The sequence below is a fragment of the Periplaneta americana genome, chromosome 13 (genome assembly GCF_040183065.1).
Source record: "Periplaneta americana isolate PAMFEO1 chromosome 13, P.americana_PAMFEO1_priV1, whole genome shotgun sequence".
In the NCBI taxonomy this organism is placed as follows: domain Eukaryota; kingdom Metazoa; phylum Arthropoda; class Insecta; order Blattodea; family Blattidae; genus Periplaneta; species Periplaneta americana.
Window position 1 is genome coordinate 159,796,274 of NC_091129.1, and position 26,929 is coordinate 159,823,202.

General features: G+C 35.2%; 1 protein-coding gene across 2 annotated transcripts in view; it reads right to left on the bottom strand.

Moving 5' to 3' along the window:
• The window catches only part of LOC138712575 (glutathione S-transferase D4-like), a 29,643-nt gene that overhangs the window by 992 nt on the left and 1,722 nt on the right, over positions 1 to 26,929 (bottom strand). The window contains exons 1-4 of one of the 2 annotated variants that reach the window (XM_069844524.1): positions 20,632 to 20,833; positions 8,972 to 9,030; positions 5,446 to 5,587; positions 2,582 to 2,743 (exon numbers count right to left, since the gene is read on the bottom strand). In XM_069844524.1, the coding sequence (XP_069700625.1) occupies positions 2,582 to 2,743; positions 5,446 to 5,587; positions 8,972 to 9,030; positions 20,632 to 20,772 (504 nt within the window). In that variant the 5' untranslated portion in view covers positions 20,773 to 20,833. Of the gene's footprint in view, positions 1 to 2,581; positions 2,744 to 5,445; positions 5,588 to 8,971; positions 9,031 to 20,631; positions 20,834 to 26,929 lie in introns of those variants that run through there. The other variant, XM_069844523.1, reaches the window with a different exon arrangement.

Genomic DNA, 26,929 nt, shown 5'->3' on the forward strand with positions numbered 1-26,929 from the left:
CAATCATTGTGGGAGAAATTTAAAAACAACGCGTCGTGAGAAGCAGTAGCCTGTCTCGTTATATACTCGTACTTCGATTCTTAGGCGATAATTTGCTGCATCAAGAATGTTCCTTTTTGTTGTCCGGAGTCCAGCACCGAAAGTTAATCGGCAATTGCTCATATTGGGTTGAGGGGAAACCCAGGAAAAAACCTCAACTAGGTAATTTGCCCCGACCGGAAATCTAACCCGGGTCATCTGGTTCCGCGGCCAGAAGCACTAACCGTTAATCCACAGGTGTGGACACAACAGTCCTTCTGGGACTATAACCTGTATGGCTGATGATGATGATAATGATGAAAATTAAAAAATACATATATTATATGCTCGATGCATGAGAAAATGCGGCAACATCGGAAATAGAAAAACAGAAGGTAATACCATATCACAAGTAAAAACAAGCTTAATATGCATCTATTTGAACTGGTAATGGAAATTACGGAAAAACGGCTGGACGGATTTTAATAAATGACCCCTCATTTTGAAGCTTGCAACTAGAAGGTTTTCGGAAAAATAGTAGTTTTCAGTGAAATGTCAATTTTTAAACATAATTTTCCTATTTTTCAAAATCCATCTGTCGTCAGTTTTGAGAACTAGCTAATAGCATTCACGGCCGACTTGATATACCCTTCGCGAGAAGCGAAGCGAGCATCAAGTCGGCCGTGTTGCATTTCAGAATAAAACAAAACACATACTACAGTAAACCATATTACACGAAGGCCATTATTAAAAACTTAACTTACTAAAAATAATTTACAGGTTCGATTCTGTGGTGTGTAATTTTCTGGGTACAGCTGTGTATTGGATATTAAAAACTACAAAACTTGAGATGGTTTGATGACATTATTACCATTAGAATTGAAATATTATTGTACTTAATGCCATTATGTCACTATTTTTCATTAATTATACATATTAATACTATATTGATGATATGAAAGTGAAACGTTTTGGGGTTATTTAAGTAGATGTAGAGAATAACTTAAATTAGATTTTGATTTCTATATTTTACTGAATGGCGGCTATATAGTAGCCTATATATAGTATATGTTACTGAAAGCTATAAAACTTATGTAAGATAATAATATTATTAAAAATCAAATATTTTTATAGTTATTAATCAAGTGGGGTTGGGTCTTTTTCATATATTTAATGGCGGTGTGGTGTAGATATTTATATGCGTGGTTCTCTTCAGTATTGGCTCGAGAGAGAGTATCTTCCATTGTTGTGGAAGCAAATAACTTTCCGAATGTCTGGTATTCTTCATTGAAAATAAATCTGAAAAATGTTTATTTGAACGTCTAATGAACTTAGTTGGCAGCATTTGCTGCACAAGCCACTAGTTTGCATATAAATCAGATGTCTAGTCATAAGAAACAGTGGGTTACACTAGCCTTCATAGGAAAATGGAAAGAAAAGATTTCTCAGGGATTAATAGTTGTACACTTGTACTTACGGGACCAAACAACAGTGAATAGAAAATATGGATGATGTACTTTGGAAGGGCGAGTGTCGTAAGAGACCACTGTGCAGCGGCGGTTCCTCTATATGAGCACAGGAGCACGTGAACACCTTAAAAACCAACAATAATCGTACGTATTACTGTATTAATATTATTACCGGTACATCTATACTTTCCAATGCGCAATTACGTTCCTACATATTTCGTCTCGAGAGAATGTCCCGTTCGTGTGTCGTGTGTCTTTAAATCTCCATTGGAGTGGTTGACAGCAGCTCGCACAATTTTTCTCTAGCAGGGTGAAATAGCCTGAGGCGAGAATATTTTCTGGTTTGTTACAATGGTTACAATAGTTCTGGCTCGCACAGGTCTGAACGTGCTAATGAGAGAGAAAGAATGATGCTCCATCTCTCTATGGTCTGGCATCCTGTTCCTTTCTCCCTCTTTCCTAGTTTTCTCTCTTTACGCATTCTTTTCAAAATACCGTTACGCGCGGGGGTTGATTCTGTTGTCTTTTATTCAGCAAAGTAAGGAAAATACAAGCTGCATTGGTGCGAATTGAAAGTTGAAACAGTAACACTTGAGCGGACGTGTGTTAAATTAAAAGAGGATTAAAACATTCCTCCGTAACATCATGACAGGAGACCGATTAAGTAGGGCCTACATTGGCTATGTTGGCAGTGGGGGGGGGAACTTGCTAACAACATTAGAGACTTATTAATAAAGTTATTGATAAGTTTGCATCTCTCAAAACTAGGCGAATGGAATTTCTGTACAAATAAATCTAGATCTTCAACACTATCTACAACAGCAGTCAAGGCGAGTCCTCTGAAATAATTTTACTCTACTCTTCTTTAATGGTTTTTAATTTTGGTTTATATGCGTAGATTTGGCACATGCATATTAGAACTAATCTATCTCTGACGTGTGACTCAGCTGTACGAGAATATATCAGTGTGTTCATTATTTTTTTTTTTTTTTTTTGAACACCCATCCAAGAAAGGCACGAGCCGCCACTGCCACTGTATCTTGCTGTGTATTAGGAACAAGTGTGAAATAAAACGTATTGAACCCAGTACTTACTGATGTGACGGACAGAGTAACAGCAATCGCATAGTCGGCGATAGTGATATCACTACCTGCTACCCACTGCTGGCCGTCCAGGAACTTGTCCAGCAATTCCAACGCCTCGTTTATCTTGGCGATATTGTCAGCGTCAGGCTTGCCTCCACTGCGAAGTGCCAACTGCAAGAGAAAGCTCTCTTAATTTGTCCATTAAATTTAGTGTTCTTGAGCAAAGTAGAGCCTGAGAAATGGTTGTCATTAATTGGTTTGTGAGTTTGTTTATTAATGAGAGATGTGATATGTTTTACACCAGGAGTTCTCAACCTTTTCAAGATAGTGGGCACCGCCTACACGTAATACTAAGCTTAGCTTCCCCATTTAATAATAATTTCATAATAAACCTACAGTTTATGGACAAAATTATTTATTAATTTCAATAGAATTTATATTTACGCGTTAAATATTGTGATGCGGCAGCTCAGGATGATTTGTGATGCAGCAGTAAACAAGAAGCCTGCACACACCAGCTTCCAAGCAGACTGGTTTCTTCTGTGTAATCCACCCCGCAGATTTTCCATCCCTTTTTAACTAAACTATCCTAGTCGCAAGGCTCGCAAGAAGCTAGCTTTAACATTTAAAATAAGTAGTTTCCGAGTTATCCCTTTTCGTCAGTTGTGTTCAGTTGAAGTGTTAGTGTGCATTGTGGCTGATATAATAAATAATGAGCGAAATAACAGTTCCTGACACTAATTTACTAGAATTTTTTTTGGGACAATTGTATTATCAAGACTGACTTACGAACAAAATGTCATTAAAAAAAGAAATGACCAACTCCCTTGCTGTCAATGAAGGGCACAACCAAAAGACAGACGCATACTTAAGTAATGATACTAATATTGTGATTTCTCTAAGTATGACAGGGAGTGAGCTAATGTTATACTTATACGTGTCTATTTGTTAAGAGATATTATGTGTAAACCGTGAAATCATATTTTACTACTATCATTTGAGGCCATGCCTTATTGGTGTTACTTACGATGTTCCAACCAATCTTCGACTGCTGACTTGAAATTGACTACTATTTATTTTAAGACTGTATTTTTGTAATATGTTTTCTCATATTGCATGAAAGACAACTTGAGTTAGCTTCCCCTGCTCAAAATTTCATGCTACGCCACTGATACTAAGTGAGCGCGAATAATGTTGATTTTTCTGATTAAGTTCACACTGAATCGAAATAAAATACGACAAGGCTCATTATGTCGCTGAAACAGTGTAACAGATGGATAGGAACATTGTTGCAGCTCGTACAACAAAGCTAGCATTTAAAAATGACCTCGGGAGCATTCGTGCTTGCGAGCACATTTTTACTCGCGTGACGAGAGCACCAAATATCATTAGAAGAACACTATGGTACTCGCGAGCACCAGATTGAGAACGCCTGACTTACATCATCTCGTCATTCATTAGATATCTACTACAGAGTAATTATAGATAAATTATCACCATTTTATTGTTATTATCATCACCATCATCGTTATTAAACTTTCAAGTTTATACACCCCTGTTTATACAGAGCTTATCCGTCAGTTTCGATTCTTCCATTTTGTTCCATTTCTTTTATATGTTGCTATTTTTCCAAAATGGGAATTACTTTCAGTTGATGAAAAATTTCGTTATTTTGTTTAAAATGTGAGCAAATATGTCCGTTGTTTTTGCCACAGATTTCATCTCTGTGAATTTCAGTCTGGATTTGTCTTTGAATATAAAAGTCAAACCAGCGAATAGGGATTATATGTTTTATATATAATAAATTATATTATACAATAATATAATACATTATAAAATTATGTATCAAATTCGTTTAATGTCTGTATGCAATATATAGACAATATGGTTTTACTTCTCATAGGAGTTTCGTTTTTCCATTTTCAGCGCTATCAAAACATTACATATTTTAATTTTTGTTGGGGCCAACGTCTCTACTCTCATTATAAAGGAACTCTATAGAGTCTAGACATTACAGTTAATGACGGATTTATTATTTCATCGGTCCAATTTATTTTGAGTACATAAGGCCTAGATGTATTAATTGCATGTCTTTTATATTCCGCTGTGTCGACTGCTAACTGGTGTGACGTCAGCGACAACTCTAGGGAAAAAGCAGAATCTCCGCTCAAGCTGGTTTGAAATCAGTCATGCTACATCAAAGGTACCGACGCGAAGTGTCCATACTTGCAATTCCCTATGCGCTGGTCCAATTGTCATAACAGTAGGGCCTACAGAATTTGCTAAAGTATTGTACAATTTTATTTTTGTAGCCTTTTGTACTTGGTTGGATTTGAAAAATATATTAGGGTTATTAATTTCTTGGTATTAAAAAATTAAATTTTACTGTAATTTTTTTAATTGTAGGCCTATATGAAAGTAGTCTTCCTACATACTCAAATGTAATGCAGTATTTACTTTCTCGATAATTCTGTTGTTAATATTTTGCTCCTGATTGGGATTTTACTTTGAAGCGACATTGTGTTAGGTTTTGATGTTCCATTTTTAAACGATACTCTTTCAGAATTTTAATTTGTGACCTGCAATTTATAAATAATTTATCTGAATCTGATATTATGAGCTGATCGTTTTGGAATTGTATAGCTGATTTTCTTTGTTTTGTTTTTTGTCGAGAATTTGAGTTGCTCCATTCTTTACTACTTTCCACTTATTTAGCATATCATACCATCCATGCAATTGCAACCACATATCTTCAGCTTCATACGTGATCTCAAATCCATGACGGACATTTACCTGTAGTCTACTATTTGGTTTTGGGTGAATTAATAGAATTATTAAGATATGTTGTGAAATCTGATCAAATTATTACTTACAAAACACTGCCTTATCCTTGGAAACAGAGTTCCGATGTCGAAGTACAGCCTCTGGTCGACAATGGCGCGCTTCTTCGCATCTTTCGGATACAACTTGTCGTCTTTTCCATACGTAGTTACAAGGTAGCTGAGGATTGCGCGACTGAAATAAAGAATCGTTTCGATCTAGGAAACAATAACCTTATATCCTATGAAATAATGTTTGATCCTTAATTTATAATTATAATATTACGATAATGCATTTTTGTTCGCAATCACAACACTGACGTTGTTAGAAGATTGTTTATCGTTTATTTGTCTGTAACATTATTTTGTTATTTGGAGAGTTGTGATTGTAACTACGCATGAATTTTGTGGATTTGAGGAAAATTTGTGCTGTTTGAGGCTAAAGAAAGATAGAGTGTCAAGTAGAAAAAAAACGAACGCTTCGACATATTCTTCTGTTAGAGTTTAATAGGCAGAGAAGGGGGCTCAAAACATTTGTGTTGTATACGGCGAGAATGCCATCGGAGAAAGCACTGCAAAAAATGGTTTTGTCGTTTCAACATACAACACCCCGTACAAAAGTTAGTGTCCATCCACAGAAGATGATGTTATGAGTCTGGTGCAGGGATGCAAAACTGTGCTACAATTGAAGCACACGCCATAAGCCGGAACACGTAACTCATCCCTTCCCTTCAACCCTCGCGCCATTGTACGGTAGGGGGAGGGGAGAAGAGAAAACAGTGTGTTTGCCAAACGGCATTGAAGACTCCGGTCTTGTGGATGGGGGAACGAACTCTTTCCCCAGGCTTCCACCCCTCTCTTCCCCAGTTCTGCAACTCTGATCTGGGGGATAAAGAAGGTGTTGTGTACTACAATTTTCTTCTCAGGAATGTAACCATAACTGCTGACAATTCAGACGCCTTGCGGCCCCAATTGAAAAATGATCAGCAGGGAACGGATTTATATGGACTAAAAATATATGAAATATGTAAATATATATGTAGTTATTTTTACCAAAATATGGAATTAAATATGGATTTTTACCAAAATATGGAATTAAATATGGACTTAAAATTATAAAAAAAATGACTATGTACGTTAAATATTGGTACATTTTAATCAAACTAAACAAAAAATATAATGGACGTACCTTATCTTCCAATGTAGTTTCAACAAAACACAATTTTTATTGTCTGTTACCATAACAATAGGTTACAAACATTTCTTTCAAGTGCTGAAAAGTGAATCTTCTTCTATTGTCTCTGAGGATAGATTTATACTGACTAAAAGAGCGTTCGACGTCACAAGAAGTAACTGGTACATAATTCAATTTCACAATGTCTGCTGGGAATAAGTCCAAGTTAATCTTCACTGTTGATTCACCACTCATCACAGCAACAACCTTTTGTAGTTCTTCATATCCAGGGTTTTTTGAAAGTACAGTGTCCACCTTAGCTCTTACTGCATCTGCAACTTTACCTCTACCACGATTCAGTTGTTCCACAGTACTATTTATAATTTCAAAACTTTCAGATAGTGAAAGGTGCCTATTTTGGAGACTTTTGAGCGTTTTTATGATGCATGAAAATGTATGCTGAATGTGAGCTAAGTCATTCTTCACACTTATGTCACAGGTAACTGTTTTCGCAGTATCAATTGAGACTGCATCTTCAGAGTCCAATGCAAGGAGAACATTGTTAATAGAGTCTATATGTTCGGCATAATATTCAACTGCTTCTAGCCATGTACCCCATCTAGTTAAAATTGGCTTTGGTGGCAATGGAATTTCAGGGTACATTTCTTTCAACACGTTAACTCTACTGGGAGCTTTGAGAAATACTTTTTTCACTGATGAAATCAACAAATCTACTTTAGGGAAATTGTCTCTGACCACTTCTGCCACACGATGAAATGCATGCGCCACACAAGTAAAATGAGTCAATTTAGGATATACAACAGATAATGCTTGTCCAGCTTTGACCATATAAGGGGCAGCATCGCTAATAAAGAATAACACATTATCGTACATAATACCCTTTGGCCACAGGATACCCATAGCTTCGTTGAACAGTTTAACTATAGTTTTGTTATTGCACTTTTCTAGAACATCACAATGTAAAAGAATTCGTTCAGAATATTGTTCACTTAACAAACCGATAACTACATTACCAACAAGTCTACCTTCTTTGTCGGGAGTCTCATCAATGGAAACCCAAATTGAACTATCTTTAATTTCATCTCTTATCTTCTGTATTGTCTCATCGTAGATGGATGGAGCATACGTCTTCCTAAGTGTTGACTCATCCGGGATTGTATGTTGAGTATATTTTTCAAGGAATTCCCTGAAGACCTTATTCTTTAGTTTGTAGAGAGGAATATCAGCAGAGATGAGAGAACGGCACAGGTCGATGTTAAACTCAGATCTTACATTCGATGTTGTTGGTTGTGTTAAAAACAATTGTCTCTGCTTGGAATTTAGTTGTTTGTTGGCCTGATGTTTACTAGTTGTAATGTGTTGTTGCACCAGGAACTTTTGTGTAGATGATACTGCACACTGACACAAATTACAAAATAATATTTTATTGTCAGTTGATAAACCATCTTCTTTAAATTCTGAAATGTAACTTGTTAGTTTTGATTTTAAATTGACTGAATGACGTACTTTTGGCATATTTACCGTCTTTATAGTATGATTTACAAAACTGAACCTATGTGTACTCTGACTGGCATTTAACTGTTGAGCTGCACAACTGAAGTCTGTTAAAAATTTTAAATTAAATTAATACAGTTTTGTAACTTACTTTCCCATTGTTGATAGGACTGCTAATTTTCAAATAACTCTGATGTTAAAGGGATTACTGAACATGTGTTTAAATCTCTATTGTTGAAATGTATTTTTAAAAGTTAATGGAATTTTGTTTTGTTTTATTGTTAAACCTAATATAATATGGACTGTTTTATATGAAATATGGAAAATATATGGAAATTAACGAAAATATGTACTAAACTCTAAAATATGGAAAAATATGGAAAATAAAAGTAGGATTTTTCAACCCTACACATTGTGAAACATAAAGATAATGCAAAATATAAATTATATTAGCTTTATAAGTAAATATGTATTTACATATAAATCCTTTCCCTGATGATCAGGTAGACTGATGTTGTTGCAACACAATAATGCAAGCCCTCTCTCCGCTAACATGACGAAAGCAGCTATCCAGGAGCTTGGTTGGGAGGTGATTCCACATCCCTCATATCCTCCCGATTTTGAGCCCTCAGATTTCAACCTTCTCCGTTCTCTATCCAACAATCTTCAAGGGAATTCCTTCGTTAACGAAAATGCTTTACAAACTTGGCTTCACGACTTCTTTAACTAGAAACCAGCATATATTTCTTCAGACGCGGAATTGAAAAATTACCGCAGCAGGGTTGACAGAGGATCATAGATAATGTAGGAGAATATATTATTGATTAATTTCATGTTGTAATTTATATTTCCTTTTCAAGAAGTTCCAGTAATTGATAGTGTATCACATACCTTTCCCACAAGGCGAATCCGTTGTCAACTATTGTTGGAATGCAGTGTTGAGGGTTAATCTGAAAAGAAAAATATTAATATTTTCAAATCTCAAAACGTGCTTCTCCCTTCTATGTTGCATATTATGAAATGCTCCCTACAAATCGCCCCACACTAAAATAAGTGTTGCTCCGCTGTAGTAATAATAATAATAATAATAATAATATCACAGTACGAGGATTAGGTCAATAGGCCTACTCTATTCCGGTTTTACTCAGTGTATCGTTTTCCAGAACAACCCATGTCTCTCTTACCATAAGACTATACTCAGTTTTTGGAATCTGTAGAGTATAGGAGACGAAACAAGTCTTTTGCGCAAATTGTGAATGGAGGGGGTCAAACCAATGACCGCTCGGCATTGCTTGAAGACGAGCGTCCAAAATACCACCCCTTTTGCCACGCGCATCTTACCCCTTAGCGGCCTTGAGCCGATGCAACCTGCAATACACTCCCCCACTGAAAGGCTTCACCACGGTCGACTCTAGTAGAAGGTCGGAAGGAATAATAATAATAATAAAAAGATCTCGTAGCATAATATATATAAACAAAATTGCCATTTTATATCTAAAAAAGCTATTGAATAATTTATTTCACTCTCTACTGTAAACTTCAGGCTTTCGTGTAATTTATTCAACAAGTGTACAATTGTATTATCTATTGACTTATTTTCATAAATTATAAGTGTCATCTACAAATCTATGAAAGTCTTTTATGTTATGGTTATTTAGGATGTCACTGATAGTATCATCTTCTATGTTTTGTAGGAAGATATCGGTTTGAATTCCAGATAATGGATTACCCAGTGCTAGGCCAACATTCTGTTTATATAATTTTTTATCGAAGTGAAGCAAAATTGTGAAGTAACATTATTTATTAGATTTAATTTTTGTTGGATTTTATTCAATGGTATTTGAAGGTTAATTAATTTTGCTTCGATAATATTTATAGTTTCTTGAAGTGTGATATTTGTATATAAGTTTTCTATGTCAAGGGACATCAGTTTTGAATCTAGGTTAATGTTCAGTTTGACTAGATTAACTATTATAAGTTTCGTGTTGTTTATTGTATATTGATTTTGTAATTGTAAGGTTGGTTTTAACCATTTGTTAAGAGAAAATAAATTAAAAAAGGCAGAAACTTGGCAACATGTGCATCAGGCATCAGTCTTCCTACAAGCTCGTGATGTACTATGCGATTAACCCTTGCTTTCGCGTATTGAAGAGAATTTACAATTTATGCTGAGTTTTCCTTTTTACGTTTTGGCATGAAATTAGCCAAGTATAGATTTCTAAAATGATCCTCGGAAATATTTGAAACACCAGACGACATAGAACCAGAAAGAAACGAAATGGTAGCTGTACCGGTAGCTCCATTTTTTAGAGTTATCCAAGACCCTGATACTTTTAGCTTTGAGTCTGATACATCCAGCCTTCTGAATATATCAGCTTACGTCTCTTTCAAGGTATCCTCAAAGTTACATTGCTCACTTTGTATTGATTATTTTGCAGGGATAGAAACCAACAATCAAGATAGGTATTTATGTTTACGCTTTGAATCGAGGAGGATTTTACTCTTCCTTCAGATTTTGTACTTTACATTGCAACAATTGCCTACTGCACTGCAAATACATTGATTTCAAACAGCATTAATGAAGAAAACTATGTAGAATATGGAAATCAAAAGAAGTTGTTGAAGTTGCTCTCAAAAACAGTCTTGTGTAGTGATGGCTTTGTAAACGATGTATGCTCACGTGCGACAGAATAAGTTAAACTTGCTAATTATGAACGCGGTTAATAATATTCAAAGGCAAGCAATGATGTCATAGCTGCCAATAAACTAGTGTACGATAAGAGAACATTGCAGACATTTTAGAAAAAGATGTGAAAAATGAAGGCATAAATAAGATAAAACATATTTAATATAGTGTACAGCCCTGGCATAGACATTTAGGCCTAGGAATTGTAAAGTATCTGTTGAGTATTGCATGTAATGTAATGGAAGAATGTTTTGATAAACAATATAAAACTGCCGTATAGATGTTCGAAATAAGATAAAAATATCTAATCATAAAGACACGACTCCTTTAAGATATATTACAGTGTCTTTTTATAAATTAATATTACTGAAGTTTGAAAAAAAGTGGCCTAGCCCAGGTCCATTAATTCTGACTGAAAACCAACGTAGACCTATGACTTAAATAAAGTACAATGTAACAAAAATGTTTCAATATTCACGCCTATGAATTGTACTTGTTTGAGTTTTGTACTTAATGGAATGGAATATTTTTATAAATAATATAAAACTGTAGTATGAGGGGAAACAGTGACAAAAATAATGAAGACACGATATACTCCTTACGAATTCTTGTATTAGATTATAGCAATTTTTTAAGAGATGACATTATTCAAGATTTTAAAAATATATAAGAGGATTACTTTACTTTGTTGCAAATGTATATTTATATCTATACTAATAATAAATCTGTACCCGAAATTTTTCCGGTAATTTTCGATTTTCCAAAAATAATTGGTCCTAACATAAATAATTATCCACCCTGAAACCGAAAATCGCTTTTTTGAAAATTTTGTTTGTATGTCTGTCTGTATGTTTGTTACCTTTTCACGCGATAATGGCTGAACGGATTTCGATGAAAATTGGAATATAAATTAAGTTCGTTGTAACTTAGATTTTAGGCTATATGGCATTCAAAATACATTATTTAAAAGGGGGGTTATAGGGGGGCCTGAATGAAATAAATCGAAATATCTCGCTTATTATTGATTTTTGTGAAAAATGTTACATAACAAAAGTTTCTTTAAAAACAATTTCCGATAAGTTTTATTCCTTGAAAAATTTTGATCGGACTGATATTTAATGAGATAAATGAGTTTTTAAATTAAAATAACTGCCATCTAAGGCCGTGTAATGAATTAAAAAACAAATGACTTCGTCTATGAGGGGCCTTGGACAGCAACAATCGAAAGCTATGAAAGATAGCCTACAGAGAATGTTTCTGTGTTTGTATGAAGTAATATCGGAAGCTAAATTAACCGATTTGTATAATTAATTATTATTTCACCATTGGAAAGTGTAGTTTCTCTAGATGGACATAATGCTATAATGTTATTACAGTAACTTCTGATATAATATAATATAATTTATTTGAAGGGTTCAGAACCATAGTGGGCCAAGCGCCATTTACTGAATACGTAGAAAACAAGGGTTAAAATTAAGTTATTACCATACTTCAATGGAAACCTATAACAAGTAAAATAAAATTTACACATTAAATCTAAATGAAGTCAATCTTCATTAAACTATGGTTGCATGTAATAAAAATTAAGAAACATGTTAAAGTAACTGTCATTGCACCAAATGAGTGTCTCTGGACCAAAATGATCGCATTTTAATTATTTGGATGCAATTTAAATTAAGTAATATATTAAACGATTTATCCTTCTATCAAACACGAATGTTCCCTGTATCAAACGTCCTATTTTAATTGTGTAATTACTTTATATTTATTTCTAACGGGTGCAGCGGAGCGCACGGGTACGGCTAGTCTTTCTATAATCCGTAATGTGTTATACTGGCTCGTTGTACGACGTATGATTAAGTTTTTAACGGTTTTCTTCTGATATTAACATAAAACTCTTTGGTTCTGTTAGCGAAGTATGACAGCAGTGTGATTGACAACAGCAGACGACACAGAGTCGCCAAGTTGAGCCTTCCGACCTTTTACTAGAGTCGACCGTGGCTTCACTCATTACGAAACCATGTACTGTAAAACAAAATATCCATAGCGAACGTCGACTATATTAGGTCTATAAATTTTAATTCATAAGAAAACAAATTTCCAAGTCTTCGCTACATGATCCTGCATAACCTCAAGGCGTTAACTCTCAGAACCCCACCAGGCAGGGAAAAAATACATGTAGGAAGAAATTTCGTATAGGCCGAAAGGAATTGCATAAAAAATACAACTGGACAAAAGTAAATCAAGGACCAAAACAAATTGGACGAAAATCTAATGGACGAACATTCTACGAACCGATTATTATAATGTTCGTCATTAATGTATATTATGTAAAAACGAAATAATCATTTTACCCCTGAACCCACTTAAAATATAAGTACTGTAAATTTTATTTACTAACAACAATGTAATTTATTGTCACAACAATAACTCTTCACTCTCTACAATTTAACTTCACTCCCGTCAACAATGGGATTTGCTCTCCGCACAGCAACACAGTGTTCGTTATTGCACTCCACAAACGACAATGACAATTTACTTGGACTGTTAACAACAATGAACTGTTAATCTTAACTAATATTCACAAAGCACTATTTACAACACAGAACTGTCAGTTCTCAGTTCACAGTTCTTCTAGCTCAGTCACTCAAGTTCACAGTATCTCGAACTACAGACCTTCAGAGACAGTCCACTGTAGATTAGATTAGATTAGATCTTTATTAGCCGATAGAATTACAAGCATTCATGGCGTCGTCAGTACACAAGAAAAATGAATAACATACAATATAATACAAAAATAGGCTTAGTTCTAAATAAATTTAACAGTTTAATATTACGTGACATGCAAAAAAGAGAAAAAAAAAATATATATGACAAGCTTGATCTTCAGTCTCCACTGTTCTATCTAGTATCTTCTCTTTTTGCTTTTCCCTGTCTTTTCTTCAACTCTGAGTTACCTGAAACATAAATGGACAAGGGCAGTATCAAGAAACGTTAAATACTAACATTTTAAATTTAGATATTCATTCGTGCAAAATGGCATATGTGTTAATAAAATGTTCTTTACCTCTTTTTTGAATTTTCTTATGTTAAGTTCTTTGATTTTCTGTGGAAGTTTATTATATAAATTGCTGCCTCTATGTGATATGCTGTTAAGACTTCTGGTAAGCCTGTGGTAATTCAGATGTATGTTTTGGGATGTTCTGGTGTTATACTCATGATAGGTTGAATTTGTTTTAAAGTACTCGAACTCAGGCCTTCGGATGCTGACACAGTTGCGGACGCACACTCATGTCGAACTCCGGTACACAAGACTGGCTGGCTTGCTCTGTTCACTGGCTTACTGACTGAACTAATCATGAATGAATGAATCTGTCGTTCCTTCGTGTCCGTAATTTATAACCACAGCGACGTAACCGAGAAAGTTCGAATTCGCGATTTTTCCACTTCGACGGACTTCTCGGCCTCTCTAGGCAAGCAGAAGATGCGCGCGCAACCTCCCTCGCCGCGTAGGCCCTTTCCCCTCTCTTCTCTCCGCCGCGCGTCGTAGTAGTACACCGTCCCTCTACCCTCTCAGCATCCAGACGCTCCCCGTACCAGCGTTTCGTCGGACGCGTGTTCGACCCCCGTTGCAGCTGTCACACTACGAAGTGAGAGCAGCTACTAAGTGCAGAAACGGGTTTATGAATAACGCGACAGAACTCGGCTGAGGAAGTACCGTCTTGCGAATAGCGTTGTCTTATCACTGCCAGCTGAGCTATCGCTTTACAATATTGCCATTTGAGTCGTTGTGCAAATAAAAACAATGGAGAAATGGAAATACAGGCTACTTTGTTTAAATATGGTTCAATATTATTTAAAATCAAGGATTTTTACCTTTCCCGACTGTTTTTAATCGGGATTTGAGATTCCATCAGGAAACACTCTTGACTTCAGACCTTTTCCTTCGTGGTGGGAGGATTTATATTATAAAGGGAGGAGTGGAACGAACAGCAAATCCATTTTAATATTATCCTCCCATCTAGGCCTACGTCTCGGCCTTCCCAAAGGTCTTTTCCCCTCCGGCCTCCCAACTAATAATCTATAAGCTTATGCATTTCTGTATTCACCATACGTGCTGCATGCCCTACCTATCTCTAAAGTCTGGATTTAATGTTCCTAATTATGTATGGTGAAGAATACAATGCATGCAGTACTGCGTTGTGTAACTTTTTCTCATTCTACTGTGTAACTCCATTCCTCTTAGCCCCAAATATTTTCCTAAGCATCTTGTTCTCAAACACCTTTAGCCTCTATTCGTCTCTTGAAGTGAGGGTCCAAGTTTCACAACCATACAGAACAACCAGTAATATAACTGTTTTATAAATTCTAACTTTCATCTTTTTTTTGGAGAGCAGACTCGATGACAAAAACTTTTCAACCGAATAAAACACACATTTCCCATATTTATTCTGTGTTTAATTTCCTGCATTCGTTTTAAATAAACCACCTAAATTTACAACACGCAATAATTATATTATTAGACGAATGCGTCTTCCAGTAGCTTTCATAAAGTTTCTAAAGGGCACTTATAGGTTATGAATACTCCACTTGCTTTTGAAGAACTTGGTAAAGCATTTCACACAGTTTACAAAATGCACCACCCTGACTGTGATCGAATACAACGGATCATATTTAGTCCTCCATTGTTTTTTTTTTATATTTGATTTCGCATTTTATTTACTGACTCACCGCTCACAGCAATAGATGAAGGTAACGTAGATTGAATTGCTACTGGTTCACAGATTTCACTTTTACTTAAAGCCAATTGAGAATTTGCTTTATTAAATGTGGGCAGGGCATGTTTGAGCCCCACGGTCAGGTAAAATGCAGCAGATAAAAAAGGGTCCCCGTTTTGTGGGCATACTTGCGCCCCGTTCCCATCAGGTAGAAAAAAGGGGTATGGCATAGTTGCGCCCCGATGAAATAGGTAGAGAAAAAGACATTACGGAAACTCGAGCCTCATAATCAACCAATCTTATTGATTTCTTATTCGATTTAATATTCATTATTAATACCGTTAAAATGAACACCATGAAGTTGGCAGTACTTTATTGACTGTTTTTCTATTGTTTATGCAGGCATTATCGATAGCTTACCATTAAACTTAACACTAAGAAGTTGGCAGTACTTTATTAACTGTTTTTTCTACTGCTTATGCAGTGATTATCGATAGCCTACCATTAAAATGAACACCATGAAGTTGGCAGTACTTTATTAACTGTTTTTCTACTGTTTATGCAGTGATTATCGATAGCCTACCGTTAAAATGAACACCATGAAGTTGGCAGTACTTTATTAACTGTTTTTTCTACTGTTTATGCAGTGATTATCGATAGCCTACCGTTAAAATGAACACCATGAAGTTGGCAGTACTTTATTAACTGTTTTTTCTACTGCTTATGCAGTGATTATCGATAGCCTACCATTAAAATGAACACCATGAAGTTGGCAGTACTTTATTAACTGTTTTTCTACTGCTTATGCAGTGATTATCGATAGCCTACCATTAAAATGAACACCATGAAGTTGGCAGTACTTTATTAACTGTTTTTTCTACTGCTTATGCAGTGATTATCGATAGCCTATCATTAAAATGAACACCATGAAGTTGGCAGTACTTTATTAACTGTTTTTCTACTGCTTATGCAGTGATTATCGATAGCCTACCGTTAAAATGAACAACATGAAGTTGGCAGTACTTTATTAACTGTTTTTCTACTGTTTATGCAGTGATTATCTATAGCCTACCGATATCGAGAGACTCCGTTTTTTAAACCACGTGATCGAGAAATTCAGAAGCTGTAAAATAGACAGATGTTCTTAAAAATGCAGTTACCACTATAATAGTGTCGACCTGGTTCGCGAGTTGGTATAGCGCTGGCCTTCTATGCCCAAGGTTGCGGGTTCGATCCCGGGCCAGGTCGATGGCATTTAAGTGTGCTTAAATGCGACAGGCTCATGTCAGTAGATTTACTGGCATGTACAAGAACTCCTGCGGGACAAAATTCCGGCACATCCGGCGACGCTGATATAACCTCTGGAGTTGCGAGCGTTGTTAAATAAAACCTAGCATTTTAACTATAATATTTTTGAGTAATTTATTTATTTTATGACAATCACTTTCGTGTGTACTGTTCCCACCGGGGCGCAACTATTCCATGTCTATTTTGCTACCTGATTTTTTTAGGGCGCAACTGTGCCATACCGTTAAATGTAAGGAATGCACTTTCAATTAACTCCTCAATAGGGCTTTTCTTTTTAAGAAACGGAAACAATATCTGTTGTTTTGCCATCGTACACTGAAATATTTACATTTACTCTATATGCTATGATTATTTTAGTAAAAGAAAAAAAATTAAATTTGATAAACACAACTAACACACAGCATAGGCCTATCTAACTTCTTAACTGTAACAATAGAGACTGAACATTGAGAATATTCGAATAAAAAGATACGAATCATTTGGTTCTTGTAAATTCTCGAGGTATATCTCGAATCATGAGCAAGTATTCGAATACTTTGCTCGGATGGTAGATACTGCGAGAAATGAAGAATGAGAACAGAAAGAAACCGTAGAGGAGGAAGTTCTCGAGAACACCGATTGCTCATCAATAGGGCCCGGATTTCGATGACTTTGCATCTTTTTTCTTATGATGCTAGGACAATGCTCTATGGAAGATAAATGTAGCTCATATCATCTTCAGTGAAATTAAACCAATTTGATGGGTCATTTTTTATGCATTTTTGGACACTTTTCTCTGATAGGGCATTTTTTTTATGGATTATTACTTTCTATTAGTCATATTTTAAGAACAAATCCGGGTTTTTTGTCATTTTTAGCGATTTTGATTGCATTATTGTTAATATTAGTAAAATTAAGTTTCTGAAGCACGAAATCTATGAACTCTTGGAAATCTGTTGCATTGTGGCCTCCTCTATTCATGTTCTGTTAAACATTTGGACTCGTCCAACTAACCGGTCATGTCTATTTTAAGACAGACTTTGTCCTCTAAAGGAATGTGGGGGGTGAAATTACCTGCTTGAGGTTCGCACTGTTACGGGTTCTTGTGTACTGGTTACAATTCAGTCATTCACAGAGCGGAAGGTAGTCGTTTAGAGGTACTGAAGTAATATTTCTATTTTGCCATGCCGAAATTAAAAACAAGCAATTCCGCAAAATTAAAACAGTTTGTATCGGAGTATGTCGACACTGTATTTTCTAGTGATGGTACTATATTGTACTGTAAAATTTGTGAAGTGAAGGTTTCAGCAGAGAAGAAATTCACCGTGGACCAACATGTGAACAGAGAGAAACATAAATGCGGTCTTCAAGCAGAAGAAAGAAAAAAATAACAGATGCTTCTCGGGCAGTGCACTATCAGCGAATTCAGTGTTTTACGAAGAGCTATGTCAAGCTTTTGTCTCGGCAAACATCCCATTGCACAAACTCAATAATAATGTCTTCCGAGATTTCCTGCAGAAATACACTGGAAAATCCATCCCAGATGTGTCGACAATTAGCAAAAATTATATTGAATCATGTTACAACAAAACTATTGATGCCATACGAGCAAAACTGGACGGGAAAAAAAATCTGAATCTCAATTGATGAGACCACAGATTGCATGGGTCGCTATGTTGTAAATGTAATTGTTGCGGAAATGAATGAAGAAAACAGTGGTGACATTTTCCTTTTAAATTGTGAAGTCTTGGAGAAACTACACCCTGGCGAGTACAAGAAACCCTGGAAAAAGGTGTTTGTAAGTTATTGTAATGCAGTGTTGAGTGATAAAGTGTAAGTGATATTGCCATATTGCACAAGGAGGTCGACAAATAAAGGTAATTTTTAAGTCATTCTTTTTTATTTTTAGGTCATTTTTAATTAAAGTCATAAAGTCATCATTTTAAGGTCATTTTTTAGTATTCTTTAGGTCATCAAAATCCGGGCCCTACTCATCAATCTCGTACATTGAGCTAACCTCGCGGTAGTTGCGTGCAATAAAGCCTTGCTCCAGATCGTCTCTGTCTGTCTCACTTCTTTTCTCTTTCTTTCTCTCGTCTAATTACGGAACGCAGGAATCAACATCTTTTTCATAAGTTGCAGATAGCTACAGCATATGATTAGAATGATACAAAGTATAAACTGCTGTGATTACACAATACACTGCTATCGCCGTTATTACCGATGTCATACTGAATGTTGGATAAGATAACCGAGAACCTGTTGGTGAGTAATCAATCAATCGATAATGAAAGTATCAGAACATTTGTTGGAATAAACTATTCGATTCTGGTCACCATTAATTCAGACTGCTTCAATTTCAACCAATCAATATCGACTGACAGATCACAACCTTCAAGGAAACAATTATCTGAAAATCTACATAACAGAATTTATTTTAGTTACTAAAAGTCATGTGAAATTGAAATAAAATACGAGTATTGTATAAATAACATTTTCTCATTAAAAAAAACTCTGAAATCATCAGGGGAGGGACATTCTTGAATCCGGAGCGGGAATTCCCTTCCTGGCAGTAGCGGCCGGTGATCAAAATCCTCGGTGAGGCCAGATGCAACTAGTTTAAGTGCCTCAGATAGGAAATGTTTGTTTATGATATTAATTATTATTATTATATTATTAATATAATTATTACTGTATTATTATTATTACTATTATTAGTCTATTATTATTACTATTAATGAAAAATAATAATTTCACTCACCAAATAAGCTGTTATGCTCTGAGTTTCAGTGATTGTTTCAGTGTGATGAAGCATCCCATATTATGTGTTGAAATTCCCCTTTCTTTCTTTTCTTTTTCTTTTTTTCCTTTGACAGCAACAAACAAGGCCAAGAGAAGTTTATTTCGCATCACATTACCACATAGCCATTTATGTTGCCCATACCAGGATGCAACAGAAACTCGCGTTTTAAGATTATGTGTCAGAAAAATTATCAGCGATGTCGTAGGTATCTCGGTAGTCTCTCTCTTTATTTAAAACTTCCTTTCTTTCAGTATTATTTCTTCTCGAAAAAGGACACTCTAACAATGAATTAACTGCACCAGCATTATTTCTCTCATTTGTTTCTGTTTATATTTTCCCAAAATACATAACAACATTGGCCCAGATTCACTACTGTACTACGAAGTACAATAGTAGAACACCCTCGCTTATGTCATAAACTGAGACATAAGGGGAGAGAATCGAGTGGGTTTCTGCCTGCCAAAGAGCTGGAATTTTGTTATTTATGGCCTAGTTAGGAAGACAAGTCACCACTGCTATTCCCGCCACGTTCCCACCCCACTCTACCCTTGAGGCCGGCCCATGGATGGGACGAGTGAAACCTGACCAGGCCAGCCGAATTGTGCCTCAGCTACAACGTTTTAAGCGTAAACTCAAAGTCCGCGAAAGGACATGAAATGCATTAAGCCAGACCCGGCACGAACGATTCGGGCCTCAGGAACAAATTTTACTGCAAAACAGGTCTATATACTGTACATCACAAGCCAGACCCGGCACGAACAATCCTGGCCTCAGGAACAAATTTTACTGCAAAACAGGTCTATATACATCACAAGCCAGACCCGGCACGAGCGATCTCGGCCTCAGGAACAAATTTTACTGCAAAACAGGTATATGTACATCAGAGTTTTCAAATACTTCTACAGCGATATATGCTTCATTCAAATAACTAATACATTATATAAAAACACAAAATTTGATTTCACTTAAGCCAAGTGACTGAGGCCCGGCCTCACTTGTCTCAGTCAATCAGCCGCCACTGCTTCCTGGACCATCCTCTGAATTCTTCATGCGTTACCTTTATGAATTCCGGAGTCAGATGTTCCTTTTCTGTCACTGAAATCTTCTTCAAGTTGAGCTGCACGTCTAAGGCCCTTGCCAGCAGCAGCACGGTACGACAAGGCGGGCTTCTAGGTGTGTAGTAGAAGTTAATAGTCATGCTGAGAGCTGAGGTCCGCAGGTGTGCGAAGACTTTCCAGACTGGCTCACGCCTCTTTCCGTGTTGCTGTTGAGCAAGGCCATCCGCCCACTCTATTCCCCCCCTCCCCCGCCGTGACTGTGAAGCTGATAACTTGAATTCAAGGAGAATAGCGCGGGAATTTAAATTGACGGCTGTTTTAAGAGCGTTAAATTAACAGCTTATTGTTTTTCAGTTGTACTGAACGTAAAATTAGTAGGAAATAACAGTAAATGAAATAATGACCAAATATTTGAGTTTCTGAAGTTGTATAAAACTCATGAAGACCTGTGGATTATAGAAATTGCGAAGTTTCGTGACAGAAATGCAAAGAAAGCTGCCAAGGAAAGAAGAGTTCCTTGAAGAATTGAACAGCAGAGATTTTTAACTTGGACACAGAATAGATGAGATCTGAAAAACAATTAAAAACCATTACACTGTAGATGGAGAAGAAGTGAGGAAGATTGGAGGGATTAATAAGTGTGTTGCTTGAAGGGATGGCATTTATCGGCCGAAACTGGCATAGTTCAATGTGACTGATAGATTTTATTTGGGGAACTGTAACAGCTTCAAGATAATCATTTTCAATTGTGGTAAATCAGATCTGGTTACATTTTATTACATTTACATTAAGAATTACAAACTCTGCTTGAAGATTTCACTTATTCTATTTCTAATGGTCAATGGCCGTGTATTTCTCTTACTAATCCAATTCCTAACCCATACTGAACAACGTGTCTTCCATTTCTTCAATATATTTATCATTTCCCTGGCACAGAGGCTTGCTACTACACAAATTCCTAATTGCACAACTTCCATCGACGCCATTTTATCCTATTTGAAAACAAAATAACTTGAATATGTGTGAACTGCAACTTGAATTCAGGTTACTTGAAAAGTGTAAACGAGGCTTAACGTCCTGCAAAATAGGTAATCTCGTTGGTTCATTATTCGACGTTGTTAATTGTGAATAATGTACGGAAAAGAAGCGAACATGGCTGAACTATTAGCGTCTTAGAGAATAGAAAGACAGAAGGAAGCGTAAGCTTTAAACGGTGGAACCAAAAAGGTGTACTGGCATGGCCGTCAAATTACCCATAGTTCACCTGTTTTCCGGTATGTTTATCAGCTGTTTTGTTCATATTATTACGATTACGAATTGTTTCCTGTTTTTGTGAATATTTCAGAAGTATAGTCAAGTTCAGCAGGAGTTATTTTTTATAAATAAGCTAATATTCTGTTCGGTTGAACTGTATAATATATCCGTTGATATGTCCCCCTATGCTTTAAGGATATACGTACGTGAACGACCACAAATATTATCAGAAAATGCAGGCTCTAAATTTCTAAAATTTTGTAAGGAAATGAGCTCACAATTGGACAAAAATTACAAGGTACCACAACAAGACTTATTAGAACTGAAATATATGACAAAAGTATAAAAATGGTTACTAATGATACTTTTTAGAATTCACTTTTTACTTTAAATTAAATTTTCCAAAATTTGAAGACTTTCACACATATTATTTCATAACTCCACAACCATTAGAGATAGAATACTGAAATTTTATACACTGATTTAACATGCATTTATGCAAAAGGTAGACTACAATAATGCCCATTTCTTTGAAAAGAGAAAAATTAGATCACAAAACATGATGTAAATTTTAATATATTTTATATGGGACAAATAAAAAATTAATTGTATTAAAATAAACAATTCTACATGTCTGAGAGTAGTCCACTTTTCAGAAATAAGTGTTTATTACACGCAGGAAAAATATTAAAGATGTCAGACAGACCATAACAGTGTTATGGTTACCAAATGATGTAACTGCAGATTTTTTAAATTTTTTTTTTCATACTTTGATAAAACAAGTTTGAAAAATATTATTAGTAACCTTTTTTATACTTTTATCAGGTATTTAAGTTCTAATAAGTCTTGTTGTGGTACCTTGTAATTTTTGTCCTATTGTGAGTTCATTTTCTTAAAAAATTTTAGAAATTTAGAGCTTGCATTTTTGATAATATTTATGGTCGTTCACGTACATATACCCTTAACATATGAAGGTGTGCCAACATCCTTCTTGATAAAAGAAAGAATGTGGAAATGAAATGTTCAGTCCATGCCACAACCATAACACTTTTAATAAATATACAGTGAAATGTACATTGATATAATAATATGCTAATACTCCTGTTACCTCCACATCCATTTTAAACCGTTTACGTATGACCGAAACCGATAGTAGCAATTGAATATTTGGCGATTGGCGGTATTCGCAGAGGATTGTGCGGCGTAGAAGGTGTAGTTTGACGTCATATCCGTCGCACCGATTTCAAGCATATTTCCCTGGATTGCTCCTTCCTCTGTTTTTATCTTCTTAGATTAGCGCAAAGGATGTTCCTTCGTACACCGCTAATACACCTTCAGTTGTTTGTTCTGTCTAACCAACATAATAATCAATGATATATTAAAATGGAAGAATCATATTAAAGAAATTACCCCCTAATTAAATTCAGCATGTTTTGCTATTAGATCTATGCAAGAGATATATCAATGGTTGTGAAACTTGGATTCTCACTTTGAGAGAGGGACAGAGGTTAAGGGTCTTGAGAATAAGGTGCTTAGAAAAATATTTGGGGCTAAGAGGGATTAAATTATAGGAGAATGGAGAAAGTTATACAACGCAGAACTGTACGCATTGTATTCTTCACCTGATATAAGTAGGAACGTTAAATCCAGACGTTTGAGATGGGCAGGACATATAGCACGTATGGGCGAATCCAGAAATGCATATTCATTCATTCATTCATTTATTTTATTCCATAGATCTTACATGAGCAATGAAGCTTTAAGATGTGGAACATGTCAACATTTTACAATATTACAATTACAATTTTTACAAAGTTTTATAGTTTTACAATTTAGTAATTTTCTAAAATTTTTACAATGTTGTACAATTTTTTTACATTTTGGCGAGATGTAGTGAGATGAAATGAGGTCCGAGGATTCGCCAAAATATTACCCGGCATTTGCCTTTTCGGTGGGGGAAACCTCGGAAAAACCCAACCAGGTAATCAAATCAAAGGGGGTAATCAATCAAAGGTGTTGATGCCAAGGACTCGCCATAGACCATCCGGCTTCAGTCCCACGGCTGTGGAAAACCTCGGAAGAAACCAAAGTCCAAAGGGGGAACCAACCCAAGCCCGAACGCAGCTCCGGAACAGCAGCCCAGCGAGTCTGCCGACTGAGCTACATCGATGGCTCTACTAAAAGTATACAATACATAGCCAATCAGATTATTAAATTTACAAACGCAAACGATCATTCATAAGTTGAGCTATATTATAATACAAAACAATTTAATTAAATTTAAGGTATAAACAATTCAACCAGTTGTGATATACAGAAATTGATAATACATATCATGCAAACTACTTCAAATTACAAACACAAACAATTTATCAGTAGAGCTATATAGATTACTATTCAATTTAAAGCATATACAATTCATCGGCCAAAACTATACAAATATATACAATACAAAGTAGCATACTTTCATTAAGCTATACAAATTTGTGCAATTAATATCAAGTAGATTAATTCAATTTATAATCATAAACAATTCATCAGTTGAGCTATACATATTACCATTCAATTTACAGTAGGTCTATATACAATTCATCAGTAGAGCTACACAGACTAGTAATCATTTTAAGAACATATACAATTCATCAGCCAAACTATACAAACATATACAATCAAATTAGTTCAATTTACAAACTTATTTTCGTTAAGCTATACAATTCATATGAAGTAGATTAATTCAATTTATAAGCTTAAACAATTCATCAGTTGACGTATACAGTACATACAATTCATCAGTTATGCTAAACAAAAAATACAATACATAGTAAACAGATTAAGTCAATATAAAAACATATTTTAGTTGAGCTATATAAAATTGTACATGTCATTTAAGTAGAATAATTCAATTCACAAGCATAAACAATTCATCAATTGTGTAGAAGGTATGAGTATGTAGAAATTTGGTTAATTCTTTTCTGAACCTTTTCTCGTTGTTCTTCAAATCTTTAAGATTATTAGGCAGTGCATTGAAGACTGTTATACATGAATAGCGAACTCCTTTTTTAAAACAGCTTAGACTAACAGAGGGTAGATGAAGATCTGATTTATGTCTTGTATTAAAATGATGAATGTCTTGATTAGTACTGAATTTATCTTGGTTCTTAATATACAGCATCATTAGGGAAAGAATGTATTCACAAGGTAAAGTCAAGATTTCTAAGTTTCGGAAAATATTTTTACATGAGGTCCTTTTATGCACACCGGCCATTATTCTTATAGCTTTCTTTTGTAAAACAAAAACGTGTTTAGCTTCAGACGAGTTACCCCAGAATATTAATCCATATTTCATTACAGAGTGAAAATATGCAAAGTATGACATTTTAAGTAAGTTTATATCACCAATAGTAGATAAGGATCTTAATGCATAACAGGCAGAGCTCAATTTACGAGTAATACATTCTATATGCGTTTTCCAGTTCAAGTGATTATCCAATTCTAAACCAAGAAACTTTGTGCTTATAGATTCTTTGAGATGAGTTCCATTTAATCGAATACTGTAGGAAACCTGAGCACTATTGTGTGTACTAAATTTGACTGCACTGGTTTTATCAACATTAAGTGCTAGTTTATTTGCATGGAACCATTCATTCATTAGATTCAGCACTGTATTTAAAGTGTTTATAAAATGATCGTATTGTTTGCTTGAAATAATTACACTTGTATCATCTGCAAATAAAATTACTTTAGATAAATTGTTTATGGTCAAGGCTAAATCATTAATATAAACTAGAAACAACAATGGACCTAAAATTGACCCCTGCGGAACACCATGTTTAATATTTCTAAATTCTGAATAAGTAACTTTATGACTATTTGGTACATTTATTTCTACTTTTTGTTTTCTATTTGATAAGTACGATGTAAACCAACCCAACATCTCATCTTTAATACCATAAAACTTCAATTTTTTTACTAATATACTATGGTCTACACAATCAAATGCTTTAGTGTGTTAGTTGGAAGGCCGAGACGTAGATGGGAGGATAATATTAAAATTGATTTGAGGGAGGTGGGATATGATTGTAGAGACTGGATTAATCTTGCTCAGGATGGGGACCGTTTCCAAAAAAAAAAAAAAAAACTACAAATAATGCCCATGGCTTGTCAGTATATTTTTTTTCATGAATGAACTTCCTCCTATGTAATGGTGAAAACATTTTGTAACTAATTCAACACTTCATGGCATAAACACTCGTAAAAAAAATACGCCATCGGCAAGTCTATCGTGCTATCAAAAAGGAGTGCGTTATATGGCAGTAAACATTTTTAATAACGTTCCTATGGATTATAAAAATCAAACTCAAAACAAGATTATTTAGGGCCAAATTAAAAAAGTACCCAATTCTCACGCCTTCTATTTTGTAGGTGAATTTATGACATCCAACAACGCTGCATGAATGTTTCTGTCTTGTATTAAGTATCGATACTAAGCCCTTGTGCTGTATTAGTAGAATTACGAGTATTATAACACCTTTCTGTAGGCTTATAGCCTATTGTAGCTGTCAAGTTTTGTATGAATACCATGGAATGTAAGTAAATACAATACCATTTCACATGTCATTAAGAAAGTTCACGCTAATGCACACTGAAATTTTTACGTAAGGTTTCGTTACCTTAATTTGCGTTAGCTTAGTTTAGAAGACTTCAAGTCCCCTCCCGGCGGTGTACGGGAAGATTCGGATGACAGCAGTAGCGGCCGGTGATCGAAATCCCCGGTGAGGCCAGATGCAACTAGTTTAAGTGCCTCCGATAGGAAATGTTTATTTATGATATTAATTATTATTGTTATTATATTATCAATATCATTATTACTGTATTATATTATTATTATTAGCCTACTATGTTGCCCATACCAGGATGCAATAGAAACTCGCGTTTTAAGATTATCTGTCAGAAAAATTGTCTGCGATGTCGTAGGTATCTCGGTAGTCTCTCTCTTTATTTAAAACTTCCTTTCTTTCAATATTATTTCTTCTCGAAAAAGGA